At 47.4% G+C, this 17,177-nt stretch overlaps 1 protein-coding gene across 1 annotated transcript; it reads right to left on the bottom strand.

Annotated features, from left to right (window-relative positions):
• Window positions 1–358: 358 nt before the first annotated feature.
• On the bottom strand, window positions 359–7,055 carry LOC127187529 (beta-defensin 19-like). Its single transcript, XM_051143530.1, has 2 exons — window positions 6,998–7,055; window positions 359–552 (listed from the first exon to the last, which is right to left on the bottom strand). The coding sequence occupies exons 1-2, from the start codon at window positions 7,053–7,055 to the stop codon at window positions 359–361; spliced, it is 252 nt and encodes an 83-aa protein (XP_050999487.1).
• Between the last annotated feature and the right edge of the window lie 10,122 nt (window positions 7,056–17,177).

The raw sequence follows: 17,177 nt of genomic DNA, 5'->3' as shown, positions 1-17,177 counted from the left end.
GCTTAACCAGCTGTGCACGCACCTCTCCCATTCCTCCTGCTCTGGTACCTCCCTGAGTCCTGCGTGACGTAGGCTGTCATAGCTCATCACAAATCTTTAACCTTCACCCCCTGGTCTCTCCACTGTACTCTCCCACTCTCAGTGACTGTCAGGCTCCTCTCTGAAAGTCATCGAGGAGCCCACACGCTTCTCCCATGGGTTTGCAACCAGAATGGGACAGAGACATCTCACCATACAAAACCCAATCTCACACTGTAAATGCCATGGAGGAAAGACAAAAAGCATGTCAGGTGCATGAGTTTTAATGAGACAAGAGGGATGGCTCCCCTGGAAGTGTGTGCGTGGCTGTCACCAGCATTCACGGTATTTTTGGCCAGTGTTTCTCATAAGACCATTTAGTGTCTTCATCTATGCCACTAAGGCTGATCCTCACGTAGGGCTCGAGGCAGCAGGTCAGATAATTTCTGCAGTAGAAATAGGGTTGTTCCTCCTTCTTGCAGGAAGATCTACAGAATCCTCTGTTCCCCATGCACTGAAGGATAGGATTTTTGCCTGGCCAAAAAAGAAAAGAAAAAGAATATGAACTTCTGCTTACCAATGACACAGATTGGGGAAGTCCCGAGGATAGAAAAAAACCTAAAGGGTGACAGCCAGCTCCACAGTCAAGAGAGACAGTCCTTTCTTCTGTTTGTCCTGCTAACTACTGGTCAAGGCTCTGAACATTAGTGTGAAAAAGACAGGATGGTACCAGCACAAACACGGACAGAGAGCTCGGTGAGTTAGAACACAGGGTCCAGAAGCAAAGCCACACAGCTAGGGACACCTAATTTTGGCAAAGGAATCAGAAACATATGCTGGGAGGGGAGGAGGCACGTACAGTAGCTGGTGCTGGTGTGACCATGAGTGTGAGGCTAAAGGGAATCAGACTAAATCAGCATCTCTCGCCCTGATCAAAAGGCCTTTCCAAACGGAGAAGGGGCCACGATTTAAAACTAAAACCACTGAAAGTGCCAGGAGAAAAATTGTCAGACTGTAGGCACAGGGAAAGTACTAGGAGAAAACACCTCAGGAAGTTGGCACAGGGAAATGTTAGGAGAAAACCCATCAGGATGTAGGTATAGGGGAAGTACGGGGGATGGGGGGGGGGGGGACAGGACAGGCTGTAGGCACAGGGAAAGTGCTAGGAGAAAAAAGGGGAGGATGTAGGCACAGGAAACTTCTAGAAGAGAACATGTCTGGATGAAGGCACAGGGACCTTGCTAGGAGAAAACATGTGAAGTGTAGACACAGAGAAAGCGTTAGGAGAAAACCCCTCAGGGTGCAGGCCCTGGGAAAGTGCTAGGAGAAATCATGTCAGGATGTAGGAACAGGGAAATTGTAAGCAGATAACATGTCAGGCTGTAGGCACAGGTAGAGTGCTAGGAGAAAACATGTCAGGAAATAGGCACAGAGAAAGTGCTGGGAGAAAACATGTTAGGATGTAAACAGAGGAAAAGTGCTAGGAGAAAACATTTCAAGGTGTAAGCACAGGGAAAGTGCTAGGAGAAAGCATGTCAGGCTGTAGGCACAGGGAAAGTGCTAAGAGAAAACAGGGCGGGATGTAGGCACAGGGAATGTCCTGGGAGAAAACACTTCTGGGTGTAGTCACAGTGAAAGTGGTAGGAGAAAACACCTAACCATGTAGGCACAGGGAAAGTGCTAGGAGAAAACATGTCTGGATGTATGTACAGGGAAAATGCTAGAAAAAAAACATGTAAGGATATAGGCAAAGGGAAAGTGCTAGGAGGAAACTTATCAGGGTGTAGGCACAGGAAATGTGCTAGGAGAAAAACACTTGAGGGTGTAAGCACAGGGAAAGTGCTAGAAGGAAACTCATCAGGGTGTAGGCACAGGGAAAGTGCTGGGAGAAAACATGTCAGGATATAGGCACAGGGAAAGTGCTAGGAGAAAACATGTCAGGATTTAGGCACAGGGATTTCTTCAGTAGGACTCTACCTGCCCGGGGAAACAACCCCACGCATTGACAAATGGGGTTAAGTGCAGTTAAAAAACTTTCTACAACAAAAGAATCTATCAACAGAGTGGACAACAGAAAGAGGGAACAATTTTTTTCACCTAAACTTCAAATAGAGAGTTACCATATAGAATATACATAAAGTGGCATAAAGCAAACTCAAGGGCCTGGAGAGACAGCTCAGTGGTCAAGAGCATTGGCTGCTCTTCCGGTGAACCCGGGCTTGATTTCAGTACCTACATGGCTGTTCATAACCATCTGTAACTGTAGTTCCAGCGGACTCCACATCATCTTCCTTCCTCCATGGGGCCTTGGGCAAACATGTGGTGCACAGACATACACACAAGCAGAACACTCCCACACACAAAATAAAATAAGTAAATCTTTTTAAAAATTCAGACACCTTGTCTTTTCTGCCTCGGGCAGGTGGGAGCCACAGCACTGTTCTCCTACAGTAGGCTGTAAGAAATATTTCATTTTCTACCACTGTTACAGAGTGGGAAATGAACCATTACCCTGTAAAATAGCTTAACTTTCTTATGTTGAATTAAAATAAGCTCATATGCTACTCTAACTGAAGAAGAGGAGGAGGAGGAGGAAGGAGAGGAGGAGGAAGAAGAGGAGGACAAGAAAACACAGACACCATAAAGCAAAATTGCCAATGAATAAATTGGCCAATGAGCTGACTAGGCAGTTATCAAAAGACGAAACACAAATGACCAATAAGTCTTTTTTAAAGTATCTAATGTCTGTAGCTATAAAGGATGTATGGGGGAGGGGAACCCTTGTGCACTATTAGCAAGAATGTAACTTGTGTAGCCGCTGTGGAAATCAGCCTAGGGGTTTCTCAAACAGCTAAAAATCGAGCTATCACATGACCCAGGTATATACGTGGCATATACCCAAAGGATCGTGCAGCACTTCCAGAGCCACCAGGGCCCTCAGTGCCACTGGAGGACAGAACAGAAGAGGGAGAATCCCTCCCAACCAGGGTGGCACCAAAGGACACGTGTGTGTGTGTGTGTGTGTGTGTGTGTGTGTGTGCACCTGTATGTGTGAACCTGTGTGTGCATACATATGGAGGCCAGATGTCAAGCCTGGATGTTGTCCTCAGGACACCCTTGTTTTTTGAGACAGGGTCTCTCAATGGAGCCTGACCTGGGTAGTTTGGGCTCGCATGCTTGGCAAGAACCCCAGGGACCTCCTGTCTCTGTCCTTCCAACACTGAGGCGACAGACTCACTCTAGCACTCTTTGGGTCCTGGGGATCCGAACTCGAGTCCTCAAGCTTGCACAGCAAGCATTTAACCACCCAGCCATATCTCTAGCCCACAAATTAACCTTATTAAAACATTCTATTAAGACCCCGAGCTCGAGGGCTGGAGAGATGGATGCCTCGGTGGTTTGGAGAACTGGCTGCTCTTGCAGAGGACCTGGGTTCAGTTGCCAGAACTCACAAGGTGGCTCTTGGCCATCCATAACTCCATTCCAGGCCATCCGCTCCCTTTCCTGAACTCTGTGGACACCAGGCATATGCACATGAGGCAAAACATTCAGACACAGAAAATAAAAAAGGTTTCAAATCAGCTTCAAGTCCAATGAAAGACCCTGTATTGAAAAGTAATATGGAGGGCCTAGAGAGATTGCTCAGTGGTCTAGAACACTTGCTGCTCTTGCAGATGGCCCAGGTTCGATTCCTAGCACCCACGTGGTGGCTCACAATGATCTATAACTCTAGTTCCAGGGGATCCAATATGCTCTTCTGACTTCTGAGGACACCTGGCATGCATATGGTGCACAGATATACATGTAGGCAAAATGTTCACACACACAAAATAAAGTTTAAGAATCTGAAAATGATTTAACACATACACAAAAATGTGGAGACTGATAAAGGAAGACACCTGACATGTCAACCTCTCTCAGTGAGCACACACACACACACACACACACACACACACACACACACACACACACACATACACACACACAGAGAGAGAGAGAGAGAGAGAGAGAAAGAGAGAGAGAGAGAGAGAGAGAGAGGATGGCAGTTTGTAAAACCAACCAGATCCTAATTTGGAGAAAAGGAATTAGCCTACAAAGATCAGATTAAAACCTTGGGAGAGAATGCAAATGAAGACCCTTACACCTTACGTCTGGAGTCTTAAACATGATTAGTCAAGCCAGCAAGAGATAAGTAAAATATATTCTGTGTTCTTTTGTGAAACAAGCCTCTGGGATGACCCAGTTGGGATTGGGATTCGTAATTCTTGGACTTCTCAGAGTTCCTGTAGAAACATGGCAGCTTAGGACAGCTGCCCACCCTCAGCCCAGCACTCCTCCTCCACATCCTCAGACCTCTGCATACACTGAGGAGTGGCTTATGACAACATGTGACCCAATCTTGGCCACAGTCCCTGAAAACAGAATGTGATTGACCCTTTTTCTCCTGCCCAGTGAAACATGCCAGAAGGTTCTGTGGGTAAACCTATGGCCCATACAGCTTCTGGAAGGAGCCTCAGGGATCTTTGGACAGACAGCACCAGGCTTCACTGGTGAAAACACAAGGCTGAAGGCAGGATGGGCACCACTGGACCAGTATCTTCTCATCCTGTGGGGAGGAACATGGAGGAAGGCCAGGGTAGAGGCAGGATCAGGAGAAAGGGGGTGTCTTTTCCTAGAACATTTTCTTCCAGTGTCATAGTGAGCTTCTATCTACCTTGATGGCATGTGTCACCCTTCTGGGGTCCCCCAGGTCCTTGACCTCATTGTTAATAGCATAGCTCTAAGATCAGGGTTTGGATGCATCCAGTCCCACAGGCTCCTCCTCATCAGAGCCCTTACATTCTCACCCATCTTAAGTTGTCCATCCAAATGATGAAGTCCTCTGTCCCTTGCTACCCGAGCCAGGGACAGGGAAGGCTGGCAATGCTTACTCTTCATGGGTCTGCAGAAAGCGACGTCACTGAGCCCTTAGATCCCATGCTCCATGCCAGTTTAACACTTCTTGTAACCCTGAGCTACAGAATGCTATTGTCTGGCTCTTCCAAAACAAGAGGCTGAAGCTCTCTCTGATGGGTTTGTAAACCGGGTCTATTCGTGGTAAGAGGCGGAGCTGGGATGAATGGATGGGCACATAAATCTGTGAGGGAATGCTACCAATAAATGGTGAGCAAGCCCGTTTGTGGCCAGATAAATTGCAGGTGCTTTTTGTATTTGGAAACCTTCTGGCCCCTGGGGCTGTGAGCCCTCAAGCATTAGAAGGTATTTCAACTGATGGCCCTAAAGGCCAAAGATTTAGGTTCCGCTCAGCCCCTGTCCACCACTGACCCATTCTCTCCCTTTAAGCCTGTGGTTCCACCAACCCCTCAGTTTATGTGTGTCTCAATAGCTGGTTGCTCCTGGGGCTGGCAGGGGACAGCACCTTCAACACTGTGCTCCTCACCCCATTACCAAGACCCAGTCCTGATGGCTCCTCTCTGCTGTCTCTGACCTCCATCCTTCCATCTCCCCACCCCAATCCATTATGACTGACAGACATGAAACACTCAGTTCTGTGAGCTTTAATGTGGTGTAGACACTAAAGGATTGGAAGCCAAGTCCTCTCTATCCATAGAGGGATCTTTTCTTCTTTTTGTGCATTTTTGTGAGCGTCCTACGGTTGGGCTCGTCAAGGACTCCGCCATCAATGATCATAGCAGGGAGCGTTAGGTAACGCTCAGGGACACAGCAACGCTTGCGGTTTTGGCAGCGTATGACACTGTCTTCACCATCCTTGCACACCACCCGGCAGTGTCCGTCCTTCCAACACGCATCTTAGGGGCATAGGAACAACCGTTAGGCATGCATTAATAGTGCTCAAGTGACAGACAAAAAGCAGCAGAGGACAGGAGAGGGGAGTGGCAGGGGAGAAGCAGCCACACAGTTGAGTGAGCAGCGCTGATCCCTGTCCCAGGAAAGGTGAGTGTGCCAGGAGAGGGGCAGCATAGAGGTGTTTCCTCTTGGAAAGCTTTCAGAATATTTTTGTTTTATTTCTGGGACAGGGTCCCAACTCCCGGCCTGCAACTTGGTATGTAGACCAGGCTGGCCTCAAACTTGCAGAAATTCACCTGCCTCTGCCTCCAGTGCTGGGATTAAAGGTGTGAGCCACCACATGTGTGTGAATGAGGGTCCCACTCAATGGAGCCTGGGAGTGCTGAGAAAGGCACACTGTCCATCTGTTGTAGTGGATGGAGGAGCCTCCATCACAATACAACAGAGCCAGCTCCTTAACAGCTGGTGACAGAAGCCAGCAAGACTCAATTCCAGTCACAGCCCAGTGTCCAATCCCGTTTGATCTGACACTTGCCTAGTTTAAACTCAAGACCCAGTCAGCATCCTGCCTCGGCAAGCTCCACAATCCCTGTGACCTCATTCCAAGCCAAACCCAAATCAGATCAAGTCACCAGCCCAGTGCCTAGCAGCTGACCGCCACCAAGCTGAAGCCAAGCACCCTGCGCACCAGATGCTTACCCCACCCTCAACCCACACCCCGCTCAATGCTCCCAGTAGCTCCACTCAAGCCAAGCCACTCCTCTTGCCATCTTGCACCAGGCTGTCATGAAAACCAGGTCCTCACCTTCAGTCCATGCTGTCACTCTCTCGGTCGTCCCAGGCCATGAGTGCCCCCTCATCAAGAATCAGTCCTAGCCAGGTCCCCAGTCAGAACCCAATCCTTCACCCCTCAGCCCTCTTCTAAGTTCCCACAAAAATGCCACTCTTGCCCCCAAGGTACCAGTCCCACAAATATCTCTCACACAGCTGCTTGGCAAAAAAGATTTTTGAGAGAGACAGCGAGCGGGCGCACAGCGTGCATGACAGGATCTTGGCGCACCCTTCGAAGCTTCATGAAATAGGGAAAGACTTGGGTGTCACACCTGTGACAGTGAAGAAAGGGAAAGAGACCCAGAGACAAGACCCCAGGTCCTAAAAGACCCCCAGTTACCTGACATCACCAGTTCTGTTGCCACAAACACAGCAAGAAGCAGAAGAAACAGCTTCATGGTGGCAGGACCCGGGCGAAGGTGGAAACTAGCTTCAGGGGATAGGAGTAGCATTCCGTGGGAAGGGATGAGCCTCCTTTTATCAGCAGGGCTGTGGGCGGAGACTTAGAAGGGGGGGGCGCATATGTACAAGGTCAGCCTGACCAAAGGACAGTGTGTAGCATGTCTCAGCACAAAATGAGAGTGTGGGAAAGTGGCGGGCACCTAGACCAGAAGGACAAGAATGAATTCACGGTTTAGATTTTTGAGACCCATGATCAGTACATTAATTAGACATGACTATGTGACAACAAATGTGAAAGTTTTAAGGGTTATTCATTCTTAGCTTTCTTCTTCTTCTTTTTCCCACATATAGGTATATGTCTCATGGAATCTTGAATCTCCCAGTATGCTCCGCGCCAAGGCCTCAGCCCACATCTTCCTTTGCAAGGCCTCCAAGCTTCCTCCAATGGCTGCTGCCACTGCCTGTCACTTTAGGTGTCTCTTGTGGGTGCCAGGCCTTCCCTTGTGGCCTTCATCAGTTCATGTGAGATTTTCACACTTATAGTATATATTTCATCTTCATTTCTTTCACTGAGATGCCAGGAACTTGGCTCAAGCTGTGCCCTTCAGTGGATCGTGGCCTAGAAGCTTCTCAGTGTGGGGAGGTTAGTAGAACCTTTAACAGGGAGGGCCGCTAGAAGCGGGCTGATGGCTTAGCGGATAAGGTATTTGTTGTGTAAATGGGAAGATTTGAGTTTGAAGCCCTAACACTCACAGAAAAGCCAGGCCCAGTAGCACATGCCTGTAATCCTAGAGGAGGGAAGCCAAGACAGGTGACCCTAGGGCTTGTAAACCAGCCAGGCCAGGCAAGTCAGTGCGCAGGTTCAGCGAGAGGCCTGTCTTAAAAAATAAGGTGTCGAGCAATTGCGAAAGACATCTGACGTTAACCTACACACACATACACACCACACACACACACACACACACACACACACACACACACACACACACACACAGAGCTGGGGCCTAGTGCAAGGTAATTAAGTTCCAAGATTTCCCAGCTTAAAGATGGGAGGGGTTATTATAACAAGAGTGAGCTTGACCGATGATCATCTCTGGCTTCCTGGTTTGCCACATGCTCTTCACCACTGGGATGTCACCTACCAGGTCACCCTAAGTGAGGCAGGACAGATGAGGCTGCCTAATCAAGGAATTTCTGCCTCCCAAGCTGTGATTCCAATGAATCTCTTTTCCTTTTTTTTTTTTATTAAACATTTTTACATATACATTTATTTTATTACACATGTATACTATAAACTACCTACAGGAAGAAGAACCATGACAAAAAAATCGGGAATTATATAAATGTTACATTCTTAGTGTTTTGGCTGTTTGTATTTGGCAGCCTTGAAGAAAACATCGTTTCTATCTTGGTGCATCTAAAATTCTGACTGTAAATCAGTATCCATCATATCTTGTCATTATCAGCTTATGAATCCCTTTTCTTTATGGAGTGTACAGCCTTGGGTATGTTGTAACAGCTGCACCAGACTATCACAGTTATAGCACTAGTTCAGACGCTCACCTGCCACATTAACGTAATGTATTATATTAGTTCAGCTGTGTTGACAGGTATTGCTCCCAAACACGGACACTGATTGTTCCTTTTCCTTTCTGTGTGTGCAGGGAGCTTGGGTCCCATATCTGCATGGACAGTTTCGCCTGCTGATCCAGCAGCAGCCCCAGTCCCTGCCAGCCCGGGGTGGGGGTGGATCGTGCATGCACACACGTGTGGGAAGGATGATGCCGTTTCATCAAGGGCCGCCTTCAGGAGGAGCACGCGCTGTTTTCAGTCCACTGGCCAGAACGCATTCCCACCAAAGCCAGCTCCAGGGTGCACGGGGAATATTTCCTTTTATTCTGGGCAATGACAGCTTGCTAAAATTCGAGGTCCAACTCACCAAAAGGACCGGCATTGAGGAGAATTAGCTATATTTAAAGCCTGCTTTTATATGTGGAATAACATTTAATAAGCATTTGCAGACTTACTAAATAATTACTCCATTTAGTAAATGATTGATTATAGGTAATCAATAGCTTGCTTGGGAGATACAATGAGAATGATGACGTGAGGAGGCTGTGGTCCTTCCAGGGCCAAGCAGGTCTCTAGATCTGGGATGGCAACATCTGCCGCCCCCTGGTTTGCTGTGTTTCTTTTAAATTTTTTGAATTATGGTGTGTGTGTGTGTGTGTGTGTGTGTGTGTGTGTGTGTGTGTGTGTGTGAACTTATGCATACATGTATGCTCAAATTGTACTTATTTAGGTATTTTTTGTGTGTACCAGATGTGGGGGTGCATGTTTATACTGCCAAATGGTTTGTGTGGAGACACGCAGTTGGTGGCTTCCTAGATGTGTGCAAACACCCGTCTGTTCTACCTCAGTTCTCTTTATATTCCTTGACTCCTGACAACATCTTGGGAATTTTCCTACGGAGCTGGAGATGTGGGACAAAGGTGGGAGGAGAGGCTGAGGGCGATGTGGCTGCCTTTGTAGGCGGGGCCTGAGGCGATAAGGGAGGAGGTATGCCTTGCCCAAAGGCCCAACTTGGTAGCGGTTGCTGCTGCAGTTGCTGCGTGGTGTCTGTGGGAGACAGCAGGAGAACAAACTGTCGTGTCCAACTTTGAAAGTCTCCCACGCAGGAACAGCCTGGCCTAGCTGGCTCTGAAGGCCACCCCACTCTCCTCCCTTCCAATCTGGGCAGCTATTGTCTCTGGAGTAGAGGAGAAAAGAACACTGATAATCAAGTCCCCATGAAGGGGCCAGCACAGAACTTCAACCTAGGACTCCTCTCCCTAAAACCATTAAGTCCTTGATGAAGACTCTCCCCTCCATCTGACCCGGGTCCTGTGGGGCGTGTGGTCCAGGGGGAGCCAACATGGACAGCCAAGGTTTTGGGAAGCATGCCGAGGGTATCGTGGACAGGCCGGGATCTGAGCCCACCTTCCACACCAGCACATCTCCACGAGAAACGCAGATGCAGTAGTGAAGTAACTCACCTACAAACGTGTGTGTGTGTGTGTGTGTGTGTGTGTGTGTGTGTGCGCTGTTGAGGGTTGAAGCCAGGGTCTTGTACATGCTATACATGTGTTCTACCAGCCATGCTACATTTCTATTCCCTTTTCCCCCCTATGATTCTTCAAAATGGTAAAAGAAACACTAAGAGTGATCTATCACCCTCAGATCTTAGGAAATGCTACACTGATTTTATTTACTTTAACCTGGCAAGACATTTGTTGTCCATTACTATTGGGTTGATGCCATTCTGTTCTCAGTTTGATCCTCCCACGACCTCCTGTGTCTAGGAATGGAAGTCACAGTCCCCAGCCATGACTTAGTGTGGAGAACTGAGAACACCTTGAGTGAGCGTGTTTCACATGGACATGGTCGTATAAAGGACCGAGACCTCAGAGCTACAGAAACTTGGCAAAGGTTTCCCCCTGATCAGACTGGAAAGATAAAACCTTTCTCTGGCCCAAGTGTTTACAAATGATTGGCTAGCGGGCCAAAAACTAGCAATGGCAGTTTCCTCCTCCTCCTTCCAAGAGTGGCTCACCTGCAGAGATTGGCCACTAAGACAAGCTAGCCCCTCCCATTGCGCTAACCGTAATTAGTATAATGCTGAGGCTCCGGCTGCTGCGGCAGTTGATACCACTCCATCCCAGCACAGGGCCCGGCTGCCTCCAGCTTTTCTGTATTTGTGTGTGGCTCTGTCCTTTCTCTACTCCCCTTCTGCCATGATTCAGGCTCCAGACCCAAGCCTGTTGGGATGCACCAACAGTGCATCTTCCCTCTGTCATTTCTCAGGATCACGGTTTGGCTAAGGCCCTCCAGCTGCTCACTAGGCGCTTCTGAGGGACTGTAGAAGTCTCACCAAAGCGCAGGCTGGTAGCTCCTTCTCTCCACAGCACTGCCGTCCAGATGTCAAGCCCATCTCCGCCCCCATCCCAGGGAGGCCCAGCCTTCACGTATTAACGAGAATCCTCTAAAAACCAAAGACAATATGCAGATTTGTCTTTTGGTACGGACTTATTGCATTGGACTATAAGAAATGGTCGAAAGAATCCAACAGCAGCTGTCTTGCTGTTGGGAGCATGAGAAGCCAGTAGTTGCTCCGTCCCGAGACTGCGTGCCCCACTGGTTCCTGGAGATTCACAGATTCTCAGTCCCTGTTGAGAGCCTGAAGAAGCTGGTTCCAATATCAACAAAGGAAATCAGCTGCAGAGATGGGGTAAATAAATTTGGCTGAGAGGGTGAAGGCCAACAAAGCAAACAGCAAATAATCTACCTTCTTCCCTGTATTTTTTTAAAAATATGGTTATTACCAGACTATACCATCCACATTTGGGGTGGGTCCTTCTACATCAATCAAGAGCATTCCCCACGGACTCACCCACAGCCCACAGGCCAGCTGAAGTAGGCAATTCCTCTTTGAGGATCCCTGATGGGTGGACACACTCAAGAAGACAGACACTTGAAATGGCTCCGTTGTCCCTAGGTCTCCCTAAGGAGGACAGGGGCCAGCAAGGAGCACTTGGCTGCTCCTGAAACATGTGTGTGTGTGCGCGCGCGCACACACACAGTCACACATACACACTTACACACACTCACACAGTCATACATACACCCTCACACACACAGTCACACACACACACACACACACACACACACACACACACACACACATTTTCAGTTTCCCAGTTTAAAAAGGAGGGGCAGTCAGAACCCAAGGCCCTGCCTCTCTTTCAAAGACAGTGCAGAAAAATATTCTATTTTCACAGATGCCCACTCAAATAAAATAGAGAAAAATGACCAAGTAAATACTACATTAACTCCTTGTAAAGATGTATTTTATGTTTTGTATATATGAGTGTTCTGCCTACGTGTATGTAAGTGTACAGTGTGCTTGCCTGGCATAAGAAGAGGCCAAAAGAGGGCATCCATCCAATGCCCCGGAACTGGCATTATGGAGGACTGTGAACCGCGATGTGGGGGCTGCGACTGAAATCCAGTGCAGCACTAAGCCACCCCCCAGCCCCCACGTTACATTCTTAGTACGTCGCATGCCACACTATGTGTTTAAAAAACACAGCAAAGACACATTTATGGTCTTTTTAATATACACCAATCCTGGTCTAAGGACAAGAACACCTTGTCTTTAGTGAGGGAAGGTGACATCTGGGGCCAAAGTCACAGCTCACTGCAGTGCCTTGTACCTGGTATGCCAAGGGTCCTGAGTTTCACACCCAGCATAGCAAAAATAAAAAAAGTGACCCTTGGCTAGGACTGGAGTGTGATGAGACATGTGGCTAAAGGGGTGACATTTTAGGAAGCATTAGCCTGAAGTACTCCAAGAGTTAGTGCTGTTGCTGTGTTCAATCCAAGGCATCTCTTCCCCATGTGCCAGGCCTGGCTCTGGCAAAGGGGAACACTCCAGACAGAGGCAAAGGTGGTAGCACCATTCACTCGCAGTGACCATGGGCTTTTCTTCACACTCAGGAGGCTGAGATAGTTGGCAGTTTGTGAGTTCAAGACCAGCCTGGTCTACATAACAAGTTCCAGGACAACCAGTGTCTTGAAGGCTAACCAGCACTGTCATTGGCTGCCATGGCTCACCTTCCTGATTTGGCAGTTTGTCCGCTTCCCTGGTGCGCCCTGGCTTGCCTTCCTCACCAGCACAGTTAAGATTCGGTGCAAGAGACACAGACCTCTCTACTAACTGCACACCGTCAAATTGTTTGAACGTTTCAAAGCTTTGAAAATCTAAGGCTTGGATTGCTTACCCAGAACTGGGTTCAAGGCCAGCCCCCTCTTTTGTGTCTGGAGTGGATACAGAGTAAATGGACAGTGGAAGGGGGATGCTGAGCATGTTCCGGAGTTTATCACTCCCTTACACTCCTCGTGCCTTTGTTATCTCTCTTCTGGCTTATTATCATCACTGCAGCCTCCGCCTTGCCAGAGGCTTCTCCATCCCTCGATCCTTCATTTATCTTCTTCTCCCGGAAGCAGTTACTGCCCTCCTGGAGCAGATCATGCATTCTATTTTCCTAGTGTAGACTTTTCTAATATCTCCCCCATCAGAACTGTCCAGGCCACTGTAAAAGCAATAGAAAAAAACAAAAAACAAAAAACAAAAAAGTAGACAACCAACTCATATTTGGCTGCCCATGGGCCAAGGACAAAGTGTTACTCCCAAAGACGAGAGGAGAAAGACTCCTGACCCAAATCATCACCACCAAATTAATTTAAGCACGCAATTAATTAGAGGAAGTGTTTTTTAAATTCATACATATGGGCTGCCTCTCCCTAAGACAGGGTTTAAGAGGTCTGTCTTGGATATGAGGAAGACAGGCTTTTATAGCTCAGGGGTAGAGAGTTTTCTAATGGAAGATTTGGCAGGCAAAACAGGTGGGGTCATGAGAGCAGCATATAAGCGCAAGACAGTTATAACAACAGTCATCACAAGTTGGTCAGAGGTGGTCATGTAGCCTTTAGAAAAAACAGAAAGTTACAAGACGGTTATGAACAGCTTTTTGAAGCAAAGACATGATTTCCATTCCTGGAACAGGCGCCATATTGAGTTAAGCCGTTTTGTAAAGGATTGGACACAGCCCAATCCTTGAGACACAGAGGTTTAACCATAAGCAGGAACGAACCTGGTTTGTCTTTACAATAAGATGGCTTTTAAGCCTAAGATGGAGACAGGCTGGCTCATCAAAAGATGCTGGGGAGGGCAATGGACAACTTGAGAGTTCCTGTCCTAAAGCAAGTTGCCTGGTTTGTCTGGTTGTTTTGAGGCAGTAACTCGGATGCCCCAGGCTGACCTCAAATTCCTGAGCCTCAAGCTTCCCCAGTGCTGGGTGTGTCCCACCATGTCCAGCAAAACAAGCATTTTAAAATAAGTTTTATGGCATTTGAAAAAAACTCAAGGAATGCCTGTTAATTAAATACCAACTAGAGAGAGGTTTGCCATGTTTAGAGTTCTCTCTGCTGAGTATCACCCAGCAGAGCTGAGATCTTAGCTGTTCTCAGCGGTGGTGCTGTGGTAATTCTGGGTTCCTTCCGGTTTGGCCTGGTGTAGTGATGCCCTTTGTCCTCTCTTGGTTGGATGTGGCCACAGCATTGTTGTTGCTAGTGAGCTGTGAGTTGTTGCCAAGCTCAGACCGCGCTACCACCTGTCCAACTCTCTCTAGAGCTTTCCTCCTTCTGTCTCAGCATCAGCAAAACAGAAAGGACCTTGTGGTCAGGTTTTCACAGTGTGACGATGTGGAGCAGTGACCTGAGCCGAGCTGCGGCGTTTATGGAATGGGACAGGACATAAAGGTCTGTGAAAAGTGAATTCACATTTATTTTATTTGCTTGTTTGTTTGTGTGCACACCTGTGCTATATTCAAGCATGGAATTCAGCTCTGTGACCTACTGTGTGGGTCCTGGGGATGCAACTCATGTCATCAGGTGTGGCGAGCACCCTGGGACTAAGGTGTTAGTGACTCTTACAGATAAACTAAACACATTTCACATTATGGCCTGGCCATGAGTCTTTGATGGAGAGATGGAATGTGACAGTTAAAAGCCGTGTGTGCTTGGATGTCAAGTTGATAAGAAGCCAACTTGTAATGGTTAGTTTTGACGGCCAGTTTAGCTGAATTAGGAAGAGATAGAACATTAATGAGGAATATCGGGGGGGGGGTGTATAAGTGTGTTTCCAGAGAGGCTTAACTGAGGAAGAAAGGCCCACCTTGAACGTGGATGGTGCCATTCCATGGGCTGGGGTCCCCAACCAAAAGTGAGGTGGCAAGTGGCAGGGTGGCAAATGTCTGTGTTCACCTCACACTGCTTGCAGACTACGGATGCAGTTTGAGGAGCTGCCTCACGCTCCTGCCCCTGTCTTCCTCCCCAGGGACTGTCTCTTCAAACAGTGAGCCGAAATAAGCCCTTTCTCCCTTAAGCCACTTCTTACCCAGGACTTTGTCACGGCAAAGGTGACTAACACTGGGATGGACAGGTGAGTTCACTGACTCACTTGCCCTAATGCTTTCACAGCACAGATGTCTGCCCTCACTATGTCACACCGCCTATGTACACATAATTTTATTTGATCCTTAGACCCCATCAATGCTATAAAGACATGTTAAGGAACGAATGAGATTAAAAGCTTGGGAGCCAGAGAAGTGGCTCAGAGGTTAAGAGCACAGTCTGTTCTTTCAAAAGTTCTGAGTTCAATTCCCAGCACCCACATGGTGGCTCACCACCATCTATAATGAGATCTGGTGCCCTCTTCTGGCATGCAGGTCTACATGCAGAGCGCTCAGGCATAACATAAATAAATGAATCTTTAAAAAAATAAATAAATAAATAAAATCTTGTATTGCCCCCTCATATGTAGTAGACCCAGCTTCGCTGGCTGCGTACACAGTCGTGTATACACACTTATCTATGTGTCCATTTCATCAGGTGTGACAAAGAACACAGAGATGCCATGAAGTACAGGAGGGATTTGAGTTTGCACTTCCCTGATGGCTAAAGAAGTTGGTCGTTGTCTTTTCATGTAATTATTGGTCATTTTTGCTCTTTCTGAGTTCTTTCTATATTCTGGGTACTGGTCCTCTGTCGGATGAGTAGCTTGTGGACATCACTGGCAATCATTGAGGAAAGTAAGATGCTGGAGAGGGAGAAAGGGAAAGAGCTCTTACATCCCACTTCGGGGTGGAGCCACCCAGAAATACGTATGGAATTTCCCTCAAACAATTAAAACCAGAACTGCCACAATGTAGCTCTCCTAGTCCCGGGCACACGCCGGAAGGAAGCTAAGGCAGCAGGTGTTATGGCTACCTGCATATCAGTGATTATCACAGCACACTCACAGCAGCCAAGCCACGAAGACAGCCTGAGTGTCCACCGGTGTGTGAAGGGATGAACACAATGCGGAATAGCAGGTACGGTGACTCGTACTGACAACTGCAACAGTCAGGAGGCTGAAGCAGGAGGATTGCCACAAGTTCAAGGCAACTTGGATTACATCGTAGCCCAGGGTAGCCTGGGCTGTAGAGTGATACCTGTGTCAGAAGCTTAACACAAGAAAGTGGGAAGGGAGCTGCAGAGATGGCTCAGAGGTTAAGAGCACAGTCTGTTCTTCCAAAGGTCCTGAGTTCAAATGCCAGCAGCCATATGGCACAACCATCTATACTGAGATCTGGTGCTCTCAGCTGGCCTGTAGGCACACATGCGGGCAGAACACTGTATACATAATAAACAAATAAATCTTTTTTTAAGTGGGAAGGAAGAAAATGTGGAATACATATACGATGAAATGCTATTCAATCATAAGGAATGAAATCATTTCATTTGAAGGAAAATGGGCAGAAGTGGAGATTATCTTGTTAAGTGAGATAAGCCAGGTTCAGAAAAACAAACATCATGCTTTCTCTCATATGTGGAATTTAGAGAAGAAAATAAAAATGGCACAACTATTGAACGGGAACTATTAGGGAAGCTAAAAGCGACTGGAGGAAACGTATGAGAAAGTGATGGGGATGAACATGATCAAAATATACTGGATGCCAGATGGAAATGTCATAATAAAACCTACTTTACACAATCAATATACCCCCAATAATATATATAGTCAATAAAGCACCTGAGAGCGTGTGCACAGGTTACACACAAACAGTGTGATACTATATGTGAGAGAACTGAGGGAACACGTATTTTGGCATTTCAAGGGATTTCAGAACCCAACCATATTTACATCATGTCTAGATTATCTATAACTCCTAATACAGTGTAAATCTCATATATGTAGTTCTCGAATGTACTGTTTAGAAACAACTAGAAAAGGCAGCCTGCACCGGTAATGATACATTTTCTCATGACATTTTTGCCATGCAGTGGGTGAACTCCACAGATGAGATCCTGGGGGGCGGAATTAGATGTACCCTCTTACCACATGCCTTCTGCTGGCTTTTGGTTACGAATACAAAGAAGCAAACACAGAAGTCAGCCGAAGCTGCTTTAATGACGCTCAGGGAAGTGCTGAGGTGGGGAGGTCCACCTTCGTTTTTGTGGTTGTGGCCCTTAGAGTG

The sequence above is a fragment of the Acomys russatus genome, chromosome 4, assembly GCF_903995435.1.
Source record: "Acomys russatus chromosome 4, mAcoRus1.1, whole genome shotgun sequence".
NCBI lineage: Eukaryota > Metazoa > Chordata > Mammalia > Rodentia > Muridae > Acomys > Acomys russatus.
This window is presented reverse-complemented; position numbering and strand designations above follow the sequence as displayed.

Excerpts from the sequence above, each read along its gene's own strand:
- LOC127187529 (XM_051143530.1), bottom strand. The coding sequence starts at position 7,055 with ATGAAGCTGTTTCTTCTGCTTCTTGCTGTGTTTGTGGCAACAGAACTG. Across the intron at positions 553-6,997 it reads AACAGAACTGGTGATGTCAG|GCAAAAATCCTATCCTTCAG; the intron begins GTAACTGGGGGT and ends TTTTTTGGCCAG.